The 21,564-nt window shown below is 37.4% G+C and overlaps 2 protein-coding genes across 2 annotated transcripts; one reads left to right on the forward strand and one right to left on the reverse strand.

The window, feature by feature from the left end:
• Positions 1–188: 188 nt before the first annotated feature.
• Positions 189–1,258, reverse strand: LOC121790585 (cleavage stimulation factor subunit 50-like). Its single transcript, XM_042188772.1, has 3 exons — positions 1,047–1,258; positions 468–551; positions 189–353 (listed from the first exon to the last, which is right to left on the reverse strand). The coding sequence occupies exons 1-3, from the start codon at positions 1,149–1,151 to the stop codon at positions 213–215; spliced, it is 330 nt and encodes a 109-aa protein (XP_042044706.1). The 5' UTR covers positions 1,152–1,258; the 3' UTR covers positions 189–212.
• A 7,209-nt stretch (positions 1,259–8,467) lies between these two features.
• LOC121790584 (agamous-like MADS-box protein AGL8 homolog) lies at positions 8,468–17,730 on the forward strand. The gene is made up of 8 exons (XM_042188771.1): positions 8,468–8,787; positions 11,474–11,549; positions 16,388–16,452; positions 16,748–16,847; positions 16,938–16,979; positions 17,056–17,097; positions 17,265–17,371; positions 17,487–17,730. Exons 1-8 carry the CDS (start codon positions 8,603–8,605, stop codon positions 17,602–17,604), a joined length of 735 nt encoding a protein of 244 aa, XP_042044705.1. The 5' UTR covers positions 8,468–8,602; the 3' UTR covers positions 17,605–17,730.
• Positions 17,731–21,564: the final 3,834 nt, after the last annotated feature.

Consider the following 21,564-nt stretch of genomic DNA (forward strand, 5'->3'; position numbering starts at 1 on the left):
TCTCCCTATATATATGTCGATCCTTGAAATGCAATTTCCCTTTTTCTAAATAGTACTCATGTCAGAATTTGATTTACAATCCCTTGTAGTATTAAAGATCATGTTAAATCTTGGGACAGACAGAAACTTTTTAGTTCATCTGATCACTAACTTAAGAAATATATTAATAATTTCCGAACCTAACAAGCACATCATCAAGTTCAGCAATAAAACTATGACAGAATATCACACCTGAAATCCAAAGAAACAACTCGCGGAGCAGGCACTGAGCCATATGCTGAAGGTATGCTTGAATCAAATAATGTAGTTGAAGATACCCCTCTTAACATCTCATCCTTTTCCACTGCAAGACCCTGTTGACCACTTAGAACTGCCACACATCTTTATCCTTATTTTCATAACTACTCAGAAATTGTCAATCTTTTTCAATATTGTTGAAATGAAAATTACAGCCAAAATGTCCAAACCTTGGCCACCAACTCAAGGAGCTTGTTAGGAGGAAATTCGACATTTAGAGGCGTCATTGTGGCTGATGCAACAGCACTTGCTGCCTGCATATGAGAAGAACGATATCAACAACTAGAACTTTCACAACAGCTGGTATTATCACATGTGCAAAATAATAATGACCATGTAAACCGCAGCTACGACATGGGCTGTTCGGATTCATTTTACACTTATTATGATCAGGCGCTCCAACAACTAAGATTGCTGGGAATTATGTGGCTGAATGTCTCAATTTAAAGGAAACTTGAGACTGTAACTTAATCTCCAAATCAGAACAGAACTATGAGGTACCTTTAATCAGTCCGTACCTCCCAAATTGTTAAAGGCTACAACTTAACAGTATGTTGTTAACTTAACTACAATTTGAAACACAAATTCAACTCCAGATTCTGCTGAAACAAACTCCAAGCAAATTTAACTCCATCTCACAGCTCATAGAAGCTTATTACAAAGATAGGTGGGGAAAAATGAAGTCTATTTAAACAAACAAGTAGAGATGCAAACAGAAAATGGTGAATTATATTGTGGGCAGCGTTTACCTGATTAAAATTTGTGTCACGGAGATGTGCGACGATGAGGGCATTGACATGGCGGTAAATTTTTCCGTCCTGAAACGTCTGCTCCAATCCGTTTGTGACCTCCATTGCATATGTCGGTTGCCACCAACACCCAAGAACCCCGATTGATATAAACCTTAATCACAAAAATTTGGGGGGAATTCTGAACGAGTTCCGTGGCTCGACCGGGTGAAACTAAAGTGGGTAGCCAGTAGCCTCATGAAGTAAGAAGATAAAGTGTAGCTTAATTAGTAAAATGATTATCAAAATTAGTCATAAATTTCTTTTAATCAATACTATTGGAGGTAAAAAAAAATTAGAGTGCAGAAGCAATATCCACTTGTAATGATTTTAGTAAGAAGCATTCCCACTTGTAATGATTTTAGTAAGGAGCATTCCCACTTCTCAAACTGAGGCCAAGAAAATTTCACTATTCATGTGTTATTTGTTTGGGGTTACTCAAAAATTTCACTAATAGCGTCTCATAGTAAATTGAGAAGATATATTTTATATTTACCTCTCTTAAAAAAAGTAAATATATCTTCTTAAAAGACTAATGAATTTCAAAGGAAAAAAATAAATTGAAAAAGATAGTCTATTACCTTTTGTGTGGAAAAGAGATAAAAATACATCTTTTAAATTGATATTGATATAAAACATTCTCATATACTTTTTCCATTGATAGAGTCTATTCCCTCTTTTGTGTGGAAAAGAGGTAACCACATTGTCGGCTTAAATAGTTTATACATTTAAGACTAAAGGTCAAAAGTGGTCCTAAACATATGACGAACATTATCTTTTGAATGATTGAGTCATGTACAAATGAAAATGGACCGAATTTGGTCCATTTTTAACAGAACCGTTTATTTTGATGGTCACTATCAATTAAATATCATTTGATTAGATTAATATTTTTTTCTCTTGATTAACTCAAAATTCGATTACCACAATTATATATGCTAACACTGCATCAAAATACAATATAAATAACAAGAAATTCTAAAACAAGTTCATCACAAAATCATCAATCTAACTTTAACTAAACTTAATCAAACAAGCCAAAGCCTACGGAGACGAGATGATTATCAAAGATTAAGGTTTTGCAGATGGAGCTGCTGCTGCTACGACTTCTTTAGGGTTGGGTTTACTGAATTGGGTTTTAGGGATTGAACGACTAGGAATTGGACGACGCATCATCACCGTCAACGAGGCTCTGTCTCATGGCAGCGGTGGCGGAGGTGACGACGGTTTCCGTTGCCCTTGCCGTGATGGCGGAGGCTATGGAGGCAGCGGCGGTGGTGGTTATGGAGGAGGCTGTGGCAGTGGATATGGCATGTCGTGAGGGCGATGGTGGTTATGGCGGCGGCAACCGTGGCGGTCATGGAGGTGACCGTAGTAATTCCGAGGGAGATTTCAGACCTAAGAAATGAAGGAGAAGATGAAGTGTGAGTAAAAAAAAAGCTAGAATTATCATTTACAAAATATTAATTATTAATTAGAATAAATTAATTTAGTCAAATGTCATTTAATTTGCATTGAATGTTAAAATAAACGATTCTGTAAAAAATGGACCAAATCTGATCCATTTTTATTTGTTCGGACCTAATAATTCAAAAGATAATATTCTGGACCAAAATCGTAAAATCAGTATGTTTAAGACTATGTTTTGCCTTTGCTCTACATTTAATCCTCTCACATTTCTTATATTCCATCAGTCGTTTCCCATTATAGATTCTCTCTTATATCATAGACAAAAGAGAGGAATGTTATGGTGAGCGACTCAAAATGAGGGCCAGCTGAGCGCCTCTTTTATCATCAATTTTTTTTGTCTTTTCATTCCTCTTTTAACTTAGGCCAAGTAATTTCCTTTTTTTCTCTTTCATCTAATTTAATTCTCTCTCCCACCTCCCCAATTCACTCATGCAGCTCCCTACCAAATCAATCTTTTGCTTCTTTGCTAAAATTTATTTTTCTGCTCAATTACTCAGTTTTTTCTTTTCTAAACACAACATCATCACCAAACAGTAAACACCCCTCTTACTTCTTTGTTACAACGAATGCCTCCACAATCCGATTCACCCAGTGGCGGATCCAGGGGGCAGGTGGGGGCGGTCGCCCCTACCCGACCGTCCGGAGAGCCTAAATTTTTCATTGAATCAAGCCGAAAATAGCATATCCGCCCCCTCCGTAGAGCGTAGAAATATTTTTGTTTTCAATAAATGTCATATAAAATGTAGTAGTTTAATGGTTTGATTGTTGGATTTTTAACTAAGATGTTAGGGGTCAATGGTTAACAAAAACATATTTTTTTCATTTTTCATTTTTTATTTTATCCATTCATATTTCTTCTTATTATCAAAATAATACCTTTAAATACTTTATGTATATCTAAACTTTACTAAGTTGCATATATTATGTTGTTATATTTATTATTTAGTTAAAATCATTTTTAATCTTGTGTTAAAGTCTTTTTTATCCTATAGTACTTATAATTTGATCCATGCATCTTAATTATTCTCTATCTAACAAAATAAACATTTTAAATATTTTTGAAATATAATATTTAGTGTTCTACTTATATCACTTTGTATATTATTTACATTGATTTAAAATGTACATATATTTACAATAATTTTATATTTTAAAATGAATAATACATATTTGCAAGTTAAAGCATGTTTATATTTATATATTTTTTTTATTTTAAATGAATAATACATATTTGCAAGCTGAAGCATGTTTATATTTTATTAATGAAGCTAGTGCTACTTAAATATTAATATAATATTTATTTATTTTATTATTAAAAATAATATTAAATTAAATATTTAATATTTAAATATAAGTTCCGCCCCGCTATTTTCGAGTCCTGGATCCGCCACTGGATTCACCCAATTTTGGAATTTCGCCACTGGCACCAGAAGTTTCCCCAAATTCCCGACTCTTAAAATTTCAAATCTATGAGCATTGAGTTTTCAAATTCTCGACATTGACGGAAAGGAATTACCCCTAGAGTGAAAAAGGGTAGTCGAACTCTAAAAACAGATGCTTTCCAAGGGAAAAAAGTTGAGAAAATTAAGTTGTGTTGTGAAGGTGAGAAACCCTAGAGAAATAAAATTAGCAGTGATGGGGATTATGAATCATAGAAGGGAGCAACGGAAATGCGATAGTAAAAGAAGAAAGAAAGAAAAAAGTAATGAGATTTGGGGCGCTCATTTTGAGTCGCTCAGCGTATCATCCCTCGACAAAAGAAACCGGTAAAGAAATAGGTCATGTTGTTGAATCAAAGATGGCTGCTTCAGGTAAAGAATTCATATATTCTACTACATGGATTGTATGTATATATATTTGACAATTATGTTGTCAAATAGGCAATATCTTGGTTTAAGAAATTTTTTATTATACTAATTAACAAATACTCCCTCTCCATCTGTCTCGTAATAATTATCACTCTTTTCCATTTCGATCCGTCCCACAATAATTGTCACACCATTTTTACCATAAATGGTAAATTGATAAGTAAGTCCAGCATTCCACTAACTCACTTTACTCACATTTTATTATAAAACTAATATAAAAAAGTGAATCTCACATTCCACTAATTTTTCCAACCAACTTTTATTTACATTTCTTAAAACTCTTGCCTACAATAAGAGTGACAATTATTGTGAGATGGAGGGAGTATTAAATAAATGGTAAATTAATATGTGGCAAATAATTGAGAGAATTTGTTAGAGCATCAGCAATGGAGGCGTCAAAACCGCGACGCCGATTTTTCACCGACGCCGGTTCTGACGCCGAACCATTGCGACCGGCGTCGGCGAAATCGGCGTCAATTTCGGCGTACCCATGCCGATTCGTGTGGTGACGCCGGTTCTAACGCCGATCCTCACGGCGCCATTGTAGGCCCCGGATCGGTGTCAGACCGGCGTCAGAATTTAATTTTTTTTTCTCGAACACTATATATACGCTCTTTGGACGTCATTTTCATTCGCACCACTTGTTATAACGAGTACTCTCTCTATCTTTCTTTCTGTACAAGATCAATTTAAGAAATGAGTAATGCCGGTGGTAGTGGTGGTGGTAGTGATGGGGATGCTGATGAGTACGAGCGTATGCTGAACGAAGAGCTAGATGCCTATACGAGTCGTGAGGTTGATCGATGGATGCAGAGTTATATGCAGCCGCCGGTACCTCGCCCACGACCAGTTGTCCGCCGTCGACAAGTGGTTGATCGTGATCATGTAGCTGCACATCAGCGCATGTTCACAGATTACTTCGCAGAGGAGCCGCGTTTTAACGCCAACCATTTCAGGCGTCGTTTTAGGATGAGGCGTGACTTGTTTATGCGTATTGTTAATGGTTTGGAGCAGCGATATCTGTATTTCCGCTTCAGGCATGATGCGGCTGGCAAACCCGGCCACACCCCTATTCAAAAGTGCACTGCGACAATCAGGCAGTTGGCCTACGGCACTTCGGCAGACATGTGGGACGAATATCTCCACATCGGTGAGACGACTGCCCTCGAATGTATGAAGTATTTCTGTCAAGGCGTGATTGAAGTATTCGGTGATCAGTATCTCCGAAAGCCTACCCTCCGAAGATTGCCAAGATCTGCTGCGGATGCACGGGGAGCAGCATGGGTTCCCGGGAATGTTAGGCAGCATAGATTGTATGCATTGGGAGTGGAAGAACTGTCCCGCTGCCTGGAAGGGGTTCTACACGACCGGCTACAAGGGAAAGAATCCCACGATGATCCTCGAGGCCGTAGCTGATTACCGGCTGTGGATTTGGCATGCGTATTTTGGGATAGCCGGTTCGAACAACGACCTAAACGTCCTCAACTCGTCGCCCCTTTTCAACGAGCAGTGCCAGGGCGTCAGTCCGGCCATCAGTTTTGTCGCTGACGGCAACCAGCATGATATGGGCTACTACTTGGCGGATGGGATATACCCTAGGTGGCCCGTATTTGTGAAGACGATCCGGTGCGCATCAGATGCGAAGAAGGCCTACTTTCCGACGCGACAGGAGTCGGCGCGAAAGGACGTGAAGCGCGCATTTGGTGTGCTTCAGGCGCGATGGGCTGCAGTTAAGGGACCAACGCGTTTGTGGCATGTCGACTGCATTGCTGATATAATGTACGCCTGTATTATCATGCCCAACATGATTGTCGAAGATGAAGGTGTACAACTGACTGATTGAGCCAAGGACGATGATGAAGCCGGTCCAAGCCACGGCGTCGCCGCCCCCAACGTACGAGGTGGGGTACCTCACGATGAAGAAGCCCTCCTCCAAGCACATGCCGACATGCGTCAGACGGAGGCTCATATTCGACTCCAAAAGGATTTAATTGAAGAGTTGTTGGCGCGGAGGATTGGAAGGCATTAGTTTTTTATTAAATTTATGTAATTTTTTTAAATGTATTTTTTTAAAATTATTGTACTTTTTGAAATTTTAATAGTATATTCAATTTTCCTGTATTTATCTCGTAAATTAAATTCCGTATGTTGCTACAATTATAAATTAAATTTATATAATTGTTATTAGTGATGTGGATAGGCTATGTGAGGGCTATTTGATATCCAGTTGCATATCTAGATGATGTGGCAGGAGGATTTTAGTGCTAGATGATGTGGCAGTGGGAAGGCTATGTGAGGGCTATGGGAGATCCTAGACCATTGTGGATGCTCTTATTACCAAAACTAAGATATTGTTCAAAAATGAAATCACCAAATCCAGTCACCTAACTAACCAAGTCCATATTGGCGCTGTTCAGAAGCCCTCTTCACTTCAGATTTCGGCCCACGACTATATATCTTGGCTCGTGTCTTCAATTCATTATTTCCAGTAATCAAAATAAATCATACACACAAACACACACCATTGAGGAGGATACTATAACAAAGTTTAGAAACGGCCTTCTCAAAATTTAATGGCTGCGTACACGAGTTAAATCATTGTAAAATAAATAACAAAATCATTGATTATGCACCTTTTTTAGCAAGTAAAAAGATTCAACATCAGTCTCTAGATAAGAGCCTCCACATAAACCGTTACAAAATTATTAGAAATAGTTAAGGAATTTAACTCAAAATCAACAAATCAATTTGGTTATACAACAACTAACCTTTCTAAATAACATGTTGAATTCCGAAAAGGAAATACTGCATAAATAAGTTGGTGATCACAATGAGATATTGACAATAAAAAGTTTTTTTCTTTGTATGGTCTGATCTGACATTATACCAACTAATTAACTCATTTAATTATCATGTAGGACTAAATTATTGTGTAACAATTATGGGTTCCCTGGTCAAATGGAAAATCATAATCGGTAGATAGTCTTGACTGAAGCTAATATAAAGGCAAACAAGGAAAAGTCAGAAAAGGTGTTTGATTGGTAAAAGAGTGTTTGGGCTTTTGGGGTAGCCATTTGCTTTTAATTGTTCTTCGAATTATTTATTGACATCTATAAAAGTGGAATTTGGTGGATAAAGGTAGAAAATTTAAGAAAAAAAAAGATATTCTTCAGTACCATATTAATTAGTAGTACTATTCTATATTTTGAGGTATTAATCATAAAATGTTTTATTTCATTTTTATTATTTTTTGTAATAGGCCAATAATCTCATATTTTACTAATTCATTTTATAAGTAAAATTTTAGTTTATAAAAGTAGGATTCATATTCCACTAGTTTTCTCTGCCTATTTTCATTTATATTTCTTAAAATTTGAGTCAAAGTAAATGTTAGACATTTTAAAGGGGACAAAGAGAGTTATTTGGAAGAAAATTCAGAAGAAATCAGAAAATATTACAGAAAATGATAATTTTGAGGTGCGAATGAAGTGCGGGACAAGTGAAGTAAGAATTTATAGAAGATGGATAATGGTTAGTTGACAACACAGGTATTTAACATTTAAAAATAAAAAAAAATATTTAAAAAAATATTTTTAAAATAATCGGCGACGCACACAGTGACATGGCTACCAATGCATGCGCGAGACTCTGTCGCGCAATTGGCTGAGACAGCTGCATGGTACGATGGAGGGGACACACCTTCATTCAGACTCGTCGTGTTTGATCCACATTTTGTGTACGCACCTTTTACCCATAATCACCAATCGTATACAGTATCATAAACTAATTTATTTATTTTTTCTTTTTTCGGAATCATATCATAATTTACCAAACACACTAATTAGAGAAAAAAGAAAATAAGTAAAGTTGAAGCGACCGTTATTGAATGAAAAATAAAAATTAAGAAACAAATAACAAATATATCCCACTAGTTGGCATCAGCCAATCAGAAATCGAAAACGCATTTCAGCAGATCCACCATAGTTTTCCAAAACCACACATTTCCACATCTGAAACCGCTCACACTCACACATACTACACAGGGCTAATTTAAGAATCACACACTCACCTCATCTCTCTCTCTCTCTATATATATATATATCCGTGTTTTTGTAGTACGAAAATGGCAAAAACCAGAGGTGTATTTTAGAGTATTTATTGTGTGTGTGTGTGTGAGAGATGGTGAGGGGGAAGGTGGTGCTGAAGAGAATCGAGAACAAGGTGAATCAGCAGGTGACTTTCTCGAAGAGGCGAACGGGGCTGTTGAAGAAAGCTCACGAGATTTCCGTGCTGTGCGATGCCGATGTCGGATTGATGATCTTCTCCACCAAAGGAAAACTCTCTGAATATGCTACTGATTCATGGTGAGTGATTATGCTATGGTGGACTTGTTTCTTTTGATTTTGATTTTATTTAATTGAATTTATATTAGTCTGACAGATTATGATTGGCGAGATTTTCATGTGTTTTTTTATCCCCTTCTGCTGTTCCAAATTTGGTGAATTTCTGTTTTGCCATTTTTGTGACGGAATTTGATATGGTTTTTGTTTGATTTTGTAGCTATACACATTTTTCTTATGAAAATATCTGAAAAATAGTTTGGAATATGCGACTGCCAACTTTTTCTCGTTTTCCCATGATAAAGAACATATTCCCCTTTCCCCACTTGATGGAGCATTAGAGCATTCACATCGGCAAGTAGGGACGCGTCCGTATGTGCCAGCGGCACGGAGACACTGTCCGCCGCTGCTCGATGCATCAAGCACGTCCGTGCCAGCTAGCAGGCGACTTGGCGCGTTCTGATTGGCCAACGGCATATCAGTTGGAAAATTATTTTTTTTATTTTTTTTAAATCGAAAATAATACCAAAAAAAATATTTTCACAAATCATCTATAAATAAACACATTTATCATCCATTTTTTACATTAAATCATCTCTCATTCATCTCTCATTCATATTTTTCATACAACTTATCTACACCTTTATCTCTCACTCAAACCTCAAATGGATTTCACCCATATCATTGCGGAAGCGGAGCGCGAAGAACAAGAATACTACGAACAACATCGTGCCGCTTATGGAGCATATGTCGCAGCGAATACCCCCGTCCCTCCTCCTCAACCAACTAGAACAACTCGTCGCTACATTCATCGTGACCGGGAGGGAGCCCACGAAAGGCTCGTTGCCGACTATTTTTCCGACCAGCCGCGGTTTCCGGAAGATTACTTTAGGCGCCGTTTTCGCATGTCAAAGCGCTTGTTTATGCTTATTGTCAACACATTGTCCGCCCGTATTGAATATTTCCAAACAGGTCCAGATGCAGTCGGTCGGCAAAGTTTCTCGGCGTTGCAGAAGTGTACGTGTGTCATCCGACAACTCGCTACTAGGCAAACGGCCGACCTCTTCGACAAGTATTTGCATGTCGGTGAGTCCACTGGAATCCTTTGTCTTAAAAATTTTTGCGAGGGCGTTCGTTCAGCTTTCGGTGATGAATTCCTTCGGGCACCCACCACCGATGATTGCCAACGGTTGCTTCGTCTTCACGAAACAGTCCATGGCTTTCCCGGTATGCTTGGCAGCATTGACTGCATGCATTGGAGGTGGAAGAATTGTCCGACTGCTTGGTAGGGGCAACACTTAAGCGGCTGCAAAGGCGGCGGCCCAACACTTATCCTTGAAGCGGTCGCCGACTACCGCCTATGGATTTGACATGCATATTTCGGTGTTGCCGGATCCAACAACGACTTGAACGTGCTCTATTCTTCACCCCTTTTCAATGATGTGTTGAATGGTGTAGCACCGACGATCGACTTCACCGTCAACGGAAATGTATACCACATGGGTTACTATCTCGCCGATGGTATCTACCCAAGGTGGTCGACTTTCGTGAAGACGCTCAGCAACCCGCAAGACCCGAGACGGGTTCTTTTTGCGCAGTGTCAAGAGTCTGCGCAGAAAGACGTCGAAAGAGCCTTTGGGGTCCTTCAAGCCCGATTCAACATTGTGAAGGCCCCGTCTCGGCTGTGGTACGTGAAAAATATCGTCGACATCATGAACACGTGTATTATCTTACACAACATGATTATAGCCGACGAAGGACCGATGGCGGCTAGCTTTTACGACGAGGATGAAGCCGGAAGCTCAAGCGCGAAGTCTCCCCATGCCGAGGTGTGCATACGACGGTGGGTGAGAGGATTGAAACAAGGCACACAATGCGCGATATCCGAACCCACGTTGAGCTACAAGAAGACCTAATCAAACACATTTGGACGAAATTCGGCCACGAGTAGTGATTTTTTTTATTTTAGGAGTTGAATTATGTATTTTTTTATTGATTAGAAGTTTAATTATGTAAATTTTTTTTATGATTTTAATTATGTAATTTTTATTTTTTAGGATTTTAATTATGTAATTTTTAATTTTTAATGTATTTTGTAATATTATTCTGGTATTTATAATGTATTTTAATTTTGTGGAAATATTTTTATTTAAATTGAATAATGGAATGGTGGGACCCTTGTGTTCGTCCTTGTGGAAGAGCACGGATGTGAGTGTTGTGCTCTTGCCTAAGAACATGCAGAAAAAGTGGGTCCGGACCCACATCCGTACTTGTTGGCAAGAGCACGGATGTGGATGCTCTTATGTTATGAACAAAATATCTCTCTTGTTTATTTGCTTTTTTTTTAATTCACAATTTTAATCATGATTAAACATGCAATCATGGAAATAAGATTAGTGAAATTTGTTGTTCTGAAACTGAAAATGTAAATCTTAGCTTAAAACCCCTAAATAAGTGAGGAGACTGGAGTAATTTATGCTTTAATTCTACTGCTGTTTTTGTATATTTCTACTTGTTTTCGAGTGAGTTCATTTTATGAAGAACTTGAAACAAACCTTTTCATTTCACTTTTATTTCTTAGCATATTATTTTAAGTATTTTGGGGATTAAGATTTTTAATAGATTGAATCGTTAGTTTAATCTATACTAATGTACAATTAAAATCCAATTCATTATAGTGAATTAAATCTGATTGAATATAAATTTGCAGCATGGAAAGAATCCTCGACCGTTATGAAAGATCATCATCTGTTGATGGGCCGAAGGCACCTGATCTTCAATCTCCGGTATGTATTAAAGTTTTAAGTATATATAACATTTTTGGGTTAATTTGGATGCATGAAATTGGAGCTATTTTATGTCTTCACTGCTGCTGTATTGTAGTTTTAGATCTGAATAAATTAGGGATTCATTTGCTAACTAACCTGCATGATAAAGACTTATCTGTCCAATCTGTAGTATTAGCATAGGAATTTTGGATAAGAAAGGTTTGATATGTTTGACAATCAAACATTTGTTTGCTTCACAACACAAAATTCTCGATAAATAACATTTATGATGCAATTTTAACATATAGTATTCTTTAATAACCAAATTAAGACAATTTTAACATATAGTAGTATTAACTTTAATATATTTAACTATATTTCGCATTCAAACCAAAATGATTTAATACAAATGTATGGTAAAGGACAATATCTTAGTAAAAATATATACTCCCCCATTCATGTGATCTTATAGCTATTTTCGTCCGTCCACCAAAAATCAGCTATTTTCGTTTAAGAGTATAACTCCTTATTTTTACCCCATGCATACTCTATATTTACAGAAAAACTCAATATTCCTAGTGGGACACATCTTCGATTAAAATACATTTCATAATATTTTTCTTAAAACTCAGTGTTATCCCTTCACCATACTCTATGGATAGTGGGAGTAATAGTTAATTATCTTATAAGTATCATTATTATATTTACTTAATTAGATGTTCTAAGTTATAAGGAATATATGAACTATGGTAGAGGTAAAATTATGACAGTTTAGTCCAATAATATATACCAAGAATTTTGATTTTTTGAAGTAAACAAAATATTAGCATATCATATGCATATATTATACACTCATACTTATCATGTGTAGCGAACAAACCCTAGAAAGAGGATCAAGGATTAAACAAGTCTCCTTCTTATCATGAGTATGTGAGTTTGTTTGTGTAATGATTGAATTTGATTTGTTATGTTATTTATTGCACCAAAAAATGAAATTACTTGGGTTCCTAAATTACATGATGAATTCAGTAGTTTTAAAGGCCGGATGCAGTGTTGCAGACTTATGATAAGAAGACATACTGGGACACCACCCCAAAGTGGCGTACGAGTCTAATATCTTGGAACAGAGGGAGTAAATATTTTCATGTGATTTATCATAAATATTCAATAAAGAGACTAATGACATGGTAAAATAAGACATGCATAGAATGACCATTCCAACTATGGATATATCTTTCCTTCATATTAGAAATGAGCCACTCACCCCTTAAAAGGCCTTATAAGGAGGAGAGTTATCCACACTTATATAGATTAGATAGGATCTTCACCAAGTCGATGTGGGACAGAATTTAGAGAATTTAACACTTCAAATAGTGATTCTATATGTGGAATGATCATTTTAATGCTGCTCTTTCTATCCAAAATCAATAGGTTTTAAGATGTTAAAGTAAAAAATAAAATAGAGAAGATAAATTTATCGTTATGTATTTGCTAAAAAATTAAGAGATTGAAAGATTAATTTCAGTTAATAAAATATGAGAGAAGAAGAAAACAAATAAATCATAATGTCGTGGAATATAAATAATCAGTTTTATTGGAAATGATGGTCAATTAATTTGGAACAGGGGAGTATATTTCGCCTCAATGAAAATAATAGTAGTTAAGAACTTAAAAATATATATACATAGCAGCCATTTTTATGAAAATACTTTACAATAATCATATTAGAGGTGTTCGTGATAAAATTAAATCTGAGAATTTCTGTACCAAGAAAACACCTAAAATATAACCCTCGTACATGTGTTCGTGTTGCCATTGTCGTTGTCGTTTTTCATTGCGACGTTGCAATGGCGTTTAACATTAGTGAGAAAGAGGGGGGGTTCCACAAAAGATACCAAGGTTTGAGTGCATATGGCTACAACTTTGAATTTCACGAACATGTATGGTTTAAACTTCAATTACATTGTCAATTTGCAATAAGATCAGCCTACAGCTTGCAGTTATGGTATTAGGTAAGAGTTGGATTCCTTTGTCAATCGAATTTGGACGAAACCCTCTCACACATTCGCGTGTTCGTCAAATTTTGGGTGACAAAGAATCCCAACTTTTCGTTGTACCTAGCAAATTGCATAAGGGCAACGCGTTGCGCGGCGGCCCGTATTTCGTTCCTGCGTGACGGAACCGGGGCGGGACGCGTTGCAGCGTCTCGTCCCGTCACCAGTCCCGTTCTGCCATGACGAAACGCGGGACGGCTAGCCACGTGACGCCCACTCGCCGGCCCGCGAGTGGGATTCGTCACGCTGACGCAATAAATCATTTTTTTAAAAAAATTCAAATAAAAATAAAAATGAAAAATTGGCAAACGGTAATGTTACTGTTTTTATAGCCGTTTCAAAAAAAAATTATTCTTTTTTTACTCTTTAAATACTCCTAATTCATCCTCATTTCACACACAACTACACATCTATTCCGTATGAGCAAATGCGTCGAATAATGGAAGAATCACTTGAAGAAGATCGACGCCGGGAAGCGGAGGAAGCCGCGCCGCCCCAAAGACGCTCCCGGACTTACATCCATCGTAACCGGAAGGAAGCAGCCGCAAGGTTAGTCCGCGACTACTTCTGCGATAATCCGGTGTGGGGAGATACCTAATTCCATCGCCGTTTCCGCATGCGGCGACCGCTATTTCTCCACATCGCAAATACATTGGCGGGCCGGGAAGAGTTCTTCCAAGAAAGGTTCGACGCCGTCGGCCGTCCCAGCCACACGACGCTACAGAAATGTACTGCAGCAATCTGTCAGCTTGCGACTGGACAAAATGCGGATGTGTTCGACGAATACCTCCACATTGGAGACAGCATTGGGAGAATGTGCTTGCTCCAATTCTGCAAAGGCGCCCGGGCAGCCTTCACCGACGAATTTCTCTGGAAGCCAAGCACGACAGATTACCAGTTCCTGCTCCGCCTTCACGAACAAGTGCATGGCTTCCCCGGGATGCTTGGCAGCGTCGACTGCATGCACTGGCAATGGAAGAATTACCCAGTGGCGTGAAGGGGGTCATACACGAGCGGCCACAAAGGCACCCACCCCACCGTTATACTCGAGGCCGTCGCCGACTACCAGCTATGGATCTGGCATGCGTACTTCGGGGTCCCCGGCTCGAACAACGACATAAACGTGCTCCAGCAATCCGACCTCTTCGCCGAAGTTTTGGATGGTAAAGCGCCGGCCATCAACTTCACCGCTAACAATCGGCGCTATAGAATGGGGTACTATCTTGCCGACGGCATCTACCCGAAGTGGCCAACCTTCGTGAAGACGTGCGCTAGGCCTGTGAACGCAAAGCAGACGCTTTTTGAGCAGAAGCAGGAGGCTTCTCGGAAGGATGTGGAGCGGGCGTTCGGGGTTCTCCAAGCGCGCTTCAACATTATCAAAGCCCCGACTCGTTCGTGGTTCATGGAGAACATGGTCGACATCATGTATACGTGCATAATCTTGCACAACATGATTGTCCAAGACGAAGGACTCGAGGTGGGAAATTGGTTCGACCTCGAAGCCCCCGGAAGCTCAACCGCCAGTAGTCCGCCTCAAAGTGGAGTGAATTCGTATATACAAGAATTCGGGCAATGACACGTGACTCTTCCGCCCACGCCCAACTCCAAGTTGATCTCATGGAGCACATTTGGGCAAACTTTGGTGGAGGAAATTAAATTATGTATTTTTATTTTTTAAGGATTTTTAATTATATTTTTTTTAATTTTTTACGAATTTTATGTTGTATTGTTATTTTATTTTTAATGAAGTGTGTTTTTATTAATTGAATTTGGTGGAAAAAAATAAATAAATAAAATTGAATGAATAGTAAATTAAGGGACGGTTAAGGGACGGAGGGTTGCATGTTCCGTCCCTTAATTAAGGGATGAAATAAAAAAGTACAATGGGCCCGCAAATAGTGTTTTAAGGGACAGTTAAGGGACGGTATAGTGACAGCGTTGTGATGGTTAGCTGCAAATTGATTGTGTAGCTGAAGCTTAGATAATGCATGTTGGTGAATATCAAAGTTGTTGCTATGACCTATGAGAATTTGAATATGGTAATTTGTAGGTCTCATCTTCCCCCTCCATCAGGCAGTAAAAATATTAAATTTATTCATATTAATCTAAATAGAGATTATTTTTGGATTAAAAATCTTATTTATCTAGTACTATTTTCTTACTAAACATTGATAGTTACTTTAAACTATTGATATGGTAGACTGTGTTGAATAAATCTGATTAACTTTTACCTGACTTGAATGAACTCATTTTATTATTTAAATACGGAGTATGTTTTTTTCCATAATATTAATTAGATATTATATGCACATAATTGTACTTTAGACATGTGCATGTAACTTTATAGAACTGATAATAGTCAGTACAATTAATTTATTTACCATTTTTTAAGTTTTAATAGTATAAAATATAAAATGATATTGCGCTCCATTGTTTATTTTGTGTTATAATCAATATAATAGAAGCAAATATCATTCCATATGCACTACTTATAGATTCCAATAAATATCATTTATTTATAGCAATTCTATCAATTCATGCAATAACTTGTTATTAAGTAATGGAAATGTTAGTTAATTCATAATTCATTTACAAGCTTATATAGTGTAACTAATCTTGAACTCGTAGTCTTATATGTGAAGAGGGGATCTAGTACTGTCTAACATTTGAAATTCAGTTTCTGGTCTTGAACTTTCTTATTGAACTTGATTTTATTTCAATAATGCATACATATTGAAAGAAGTTGAAATTTGTGGATATAATCATACTAAATGTTGACTAAAAACAAACAATATTGAGCAGGGAAGCTGGAATGTAGAACTTGGTAAGCTTAAGACTAGGTTGGAGGTTTTGCAAAAAAATCACAGGTATAAAATCTATATTGTATATCTAGTTTTATATGCGCTATCGTGCAATAGCTATCGATGTTTGTCATGTGCCAAGAAAATGCAGAAATCTATCAAATTCTAGCTATAGAATTGTACAACAATGACATGATTTTGCATTGTCTGAAAATCAAGCAAATTTTGCAATGTCCCTCAACATGAGGTGAATCGTTGATCATGCATAGATGCGAACATGCGATACTGCACGATGATGTGAAAGATGATTCAGTCTGTTTTGCAAAACAGGAATTTAAAAACATATGTTGCAATTATGCAGTAATTTATCTGGAGATAACTTGGAAAGCCTGAGTATGAAGGAGGTGCAGAACTTGGAGCATCAACTTGATGTGTCTCTGAAAAAACTTAGGTCTAGAAAGGTAATTAACTGCATTTATATATTTTTTCTAATGATCGTACCGCCTTTTGTTTTCAAGTATATTTGATACTGCATTTTTTTTTTCTGGTAGAATCATCTCATGAATGAGTCCATTTCAATGCTACAAAAGAAGGTGAGAGCTTAATCAAAAAGGTATAATTTGTATTTTTGTTTTCCACCCCTTTATTTACCATCACTCTATTTGTCAGGATAAGGCAATGCAGGAGCAAAACAACTTGCTTTCCAGAAAGGTGATTTCTGCCGTAGTTTACATATTCTCATGAGATAACATTAGTCAAGAATGGGCGAAAATCCCACGTTGAATGTGTGTGTTGTTGTCAAACCCTAATTAAGAACAATAGGTAATGTAGGTTTGATTAAAAATTTTGTGCATTTGTTGTATTGATGGCGTGCGCAGATGAAGGAGAAGACGATAGAATCGACTCCACCATGTGAAGCCCAAAATCACAACACAAACGCGCTGTCTCTTGATCTGGAGCAGCCTCTTAGCTCTTTGAACACAGGGTTGATTACATGCATTTTAATTTAATTATTCAATTTTAAAGAATTAAAAGCCATATCAATTTTTTACTTCAATGAATCAACCTTATGGAATATAATGTGATATATGTAAATGTAGTGAAGAGAATGAGGGCCACGTTGGCCAAAGTGAACCTTGCAGTAATAATGGGGACATGGCGGCGCTGCCGTGGATGCTCCACCACATCCAGATGCAAGGCCAAAACAGGCAGACGTAACTGTATATTGAATCGGCTGTATGTATGTATAATGTATCTACCTGCTGTGTGTATGTATATTGTTGGATATTTTAGTGTAATTGGATTAACTTGATTGATCAAAGTGATTATAATGAGACATCAAATAAGTTGGAAGTGAGGAGTGTACACTTATTTGAATTAGTTATGACTAGAAAGGGGTTCGGGGGTAGCGCCCCCGAGTAGCGGGGTCCAAGGGGCGGCAGTCCCTGGCGGGGGTCGAGCTTGGAAATTTTTTATTTTCATTAAAGTTACTGTACAGAAAATTCATCCGGAAATATAATTTCTGAAATTTGAAGGACTATTTTGCAATTTGATAAACCCGTCAAAAATCAGTTAAAATCGGTTAACTGATGAACAGACGCGATACTTCGTTTTTGCCTCTACTTATTGATCATTTTCGGTTCAAAGTTGGTATCACAGAATCAACATACGAATATCTTCGAAACCTGAATTGTATCTGATCAAATATTGGTAGAACCGCCAAATTGATTTGATCTGAAAGTGTTTTACGCCTTTCAGGACATCCGAATTGTTCACGTTTTTGTCTAAACTCACTAACATATACATTGTGTATTTAGATACTATTATGAAACGTATGCATTTTGCAGAAGAAAAGAACAAGTTAATAGGAAATAAATATTGTTCAAATATATGTCTAGAAACAAGTTTGTGTTGATGCTTAAGGAATGTTAATCGAGTTTTTTCAACTATACGCATTTACATTTTCAGAATGATAACATATTTGAAATTGCTGCTTATGATTGTGATTTAGTATAATGTTTTATTAATGATATGAACTTTTCTCCTACTCTACTTCTTGGTATAATGTTAGAGCATGCGCAGCGGTGGCGTCCGTCGCCACCGCCGTCCGCGCCGCTTGCACGGACGCCATCCGCCGCCGCTGCGCTCGCGCCGCTGGCACAGCGCTGCTCGATGTATCGAGCACGTCCGTGCCAGCGGACGCACACGTGGCGCGCTCCCATTCGTCAACGGCATAGCCGTTTAGTTTAAACATTTTTTATTTTATTTTTTTTAAAAATCGGTTTTTTATTAAAAAAACCGATAAAAAAAAATTTCACTTCCCAAAAAAATATAACCGTTTTTTACACCTTTTTAAATTTTTTTCATTTTTTTTACCCTAAAAATACACACTTTCATCTATAAATACCCCCAATTTCACCCCAAAAATTCACATCAAACTACACAACTCTCATCATCATTCTCCAATATCCATTCTCATCTTCATTCTCTCATATCCATTTTCATCTTCATTCTCTCATACCCTACAACATCACTATGTCCGGCCAAGACGATAACCCTTCGGGCTCCCACGGTTGGAACCCCGAATGGTTCGGTTCACAACCGTTTCCTAGCCGGTACAATGCAAACCGGCCGCCGGGAACGATCGAGCGCAACGAGAGTATGGTGCGCAACTGCATCGGCCGAGCCAACGAAGAAATTGGCAAGTTCAACGGCTATTTCATCCAGGAGTCCCGGAATGCCGGGAGCGGCCGAAGCGAGGTCGACATCATCACCGCCGCGCTGAGCACCTACCAATCCATGAACGGTAAGTCGTTCAAATATCTTAACGTTTGGCAGGAGACGCGGACGCACCCGAAGTATAAGGGAGGCATAACATCCTCCTCTAGCGGCTCCTCCAAACGATCAAGGTCGGTAGCCCTATCCGACTCCGGCTCGGAAGAAGTGGCTAGCCAACTCGCCGGAGCTAACTTGGGTAGCCTCGACGCCGGACCGAGCGGTTCCCAACGCCGCCCCCAAGGAAGGAAGAAGGCGGCGGCCAATCGTCGTCGCGGCTCGACTCCCGAAGCCACTCCCGAAGCCGCTCCCGCTCCCTATGTGCCACCTCCACCCCCGAACAACTCGCTGTGGATGCTCTTAAGCCAACTCAATATGGCCGATAGGTCATCTATGACCCCCACGCAACTTGAAACACACGAGACCATGATAAAAGGTCTCCAAAACAATTGGGGTTGATCCCGCCGGATGCGTAGTCTTATTAGGAGTTTAATTATGTAATTTTTAATTTTTAGGATTTCAATTCTGTAATTTTAAATTTTAAGGAGTTTAATTATGTAATTTTTAATTTTTAGGATTTTAATTATGTATTTTTAAATTTTATTTGTAATTTGTAATATTTATTGTGGTTTTTAAATGGATTTTAATATTATGGAAATGTTTTTGTTTAATTGAATTTTATATTAATTGTGCTCGTCCTTGTGGAAGAGCACAGTTGTGGGTGTTGTGCTCTTGCCAGAGAGCAGGCATGAATAGTACCGCCCGGGCCCACAACCGTGCCGCTGGCAAGAGCACGGTTGTGGATGCTCTTAGTAAAAGATGGGGAAAAAAGCAAAGACGGATATAGAAGAAAACGGGGGTATAAGATGGTTGGGAAATTAGGGTTTACATTTTTAATTGAGGGTATTTTCGTTCATATTTTCTGTATAAGTTTCAAGAAGACAAAAAATTGTGATTTTAAGATTAGTTTCAAAAACAAATGCCATAAGTGGATAAATTTACTCTTTCATAATTTGGCATAATTTTTGCATAGAATTATTAAACGAGATGGAATTGACCACCCATTGGAGAAAACAACAGTACTCAGTTTTGGACACTTATCCAGGCTATGAAATGACAATTATCCAGTGAGCTTTTATATCTCTCTGTCAATCAACACACCTATCTCCTTTAGTTGGAAAATTGAAATTGATGAAAATAAAATTTGGTCTAAGTTATGATCATTCCTGCAGGTGTCAAATTCCGCCATTAATAACATGACTTTATATTTTTGAAATTATTAGTATATGGCAAAAAATTCATTTACCATGTGTCTTTTATTCACATGAAACATACATGTCTAAAATATACTCCTACGGATGCGGCAAACTAGGTGGCACAAATGTACACTAAAACGGCTTTATTTACGTGGTTGAAATTAAAAATCAATTTTCCAACATCTCAACCTCTTTGCTCTATGAAGAAATTGTCTAATTGCGATGATAAATTGCTTGAATAAAACCACTCAATTATTTAGAATCAAAATCAAAATTCACAACTTCAATTTATTCTTCCTTGTTCCTCTCTCAAATGAATGAAGAAAGATATGATCTTCACTATTCATGGATGGGCTTTACTTAGTTTGATAAAAATGGCATCCTTTGCATCTCAACATATATCAGTGTTTCAGAGGTCCACTATTTTATTCTTGTACTCCCTCCGTCCCTAAGATGACTCATTTCTTGAGTGGCATGGAGTTTTATGCAGTTATATTTTATGTGTTAAGTGGATAAAGTAAAGAAAAAGAGAGGAAATAAAGTAGAGATAAAAGTTTTTCCATTTATAGTAATATATTATTTTGATTGGAACAAACTTTACATGAAAATGGGCCATCTTTAGTGAGACAGAGGAAGTAATGTTTTGTCAACTAAATCAGATTGATTTCTCCCAAATCAAGCATTGTACGTGAGATAATTGTAGATATCAAAGTCATGATACTAACAATTGATTTTGAAAGTCATGGGAGTAATAAAAATTTAATCAAAATTTTCATTTTACTAAAACATTAATTAGTGCATATAAGTGCACATGTACACTACCTAGCTAGTGTGTCATATCATCAATTTAAAACATATTAGATATAGAGATGATCAAAACAAAAATACATCTAAATATAGAAATGCAGCTTAAATTTTGGCCCTAGAATTAGATGATCTAATGGCCAATAATTAAACAAAAATACAGATGGTCATTATAAAGCAGTTTTAGATCATATTATAAAATTTGGATTTGATGTCATTTTTAGATCATTTTAGGTCATCCTTTATTAAAAGGGCAAACTGCCTTAAAAGTCATGAACTATTGTCAAATTCCGGTTTTTCCCACGAACTAAAAAATTGGCGTATAATGTCAAGAACTTTACCG

This window comes from Salvia splendens, unplaced genomic scaffold (assembly GCF_004379255.2).
Source record: "Salvia splendens isolate huo1 unplaced genomic scaffold, SspV2 ctg555, whole genome shotgun sequence".
Taxonomy (NCBI): domain Eukaryota; kingdom Viridiplantae; phylum Streptophyta; class Magnoliopsida; order Lamiales; family Lamiaceae; genus Salvia; species Salvia splendens.

Coding starts and splice junctions, on each gene's coding strand:
- LOC121790584 (XM_042188771.1), top strand. CDS start 8,603: ATGGTGAGGGGGAAGGTGGTGCTGAAGAGAATCGAGAACAAGGTGAAT. Junction 16,980..17,055: donor TTTCAATGCTACAAAAGAAG/GTGAGAGCTTAA, acceptor TCTATTTGTCAG/GATAAGGCAATGCAGGAGCA. Junction 17,372..17,486: donor CTTAGCTCTTTGAACACAGG/GTTGATTACATG, acceptor ATGTAAATGTAG/TGAAGAGAATGAGGGCCACG.
- LOC121790585 (XM_042188772.1), bottom strand. CDS start 1,151: ATGGAGGTCACAAACGGATTGGAGCAGACGTTTCAGGACGGAAAAATT. Junction 552..1,046: donor GTGACACAAATTTTAATCAG/GTAAACGCTGCC, acceptor TCTCATATGCAG/GCAGCAAGTGCTGTTGCATC. Junction 354..467: donor TCCTTGAGTTGGTGGCCAAG/GTTTGGACATTT, acceptor AGTGGTCAACAG/GGTCTTGCAGTGGAAAAGGA.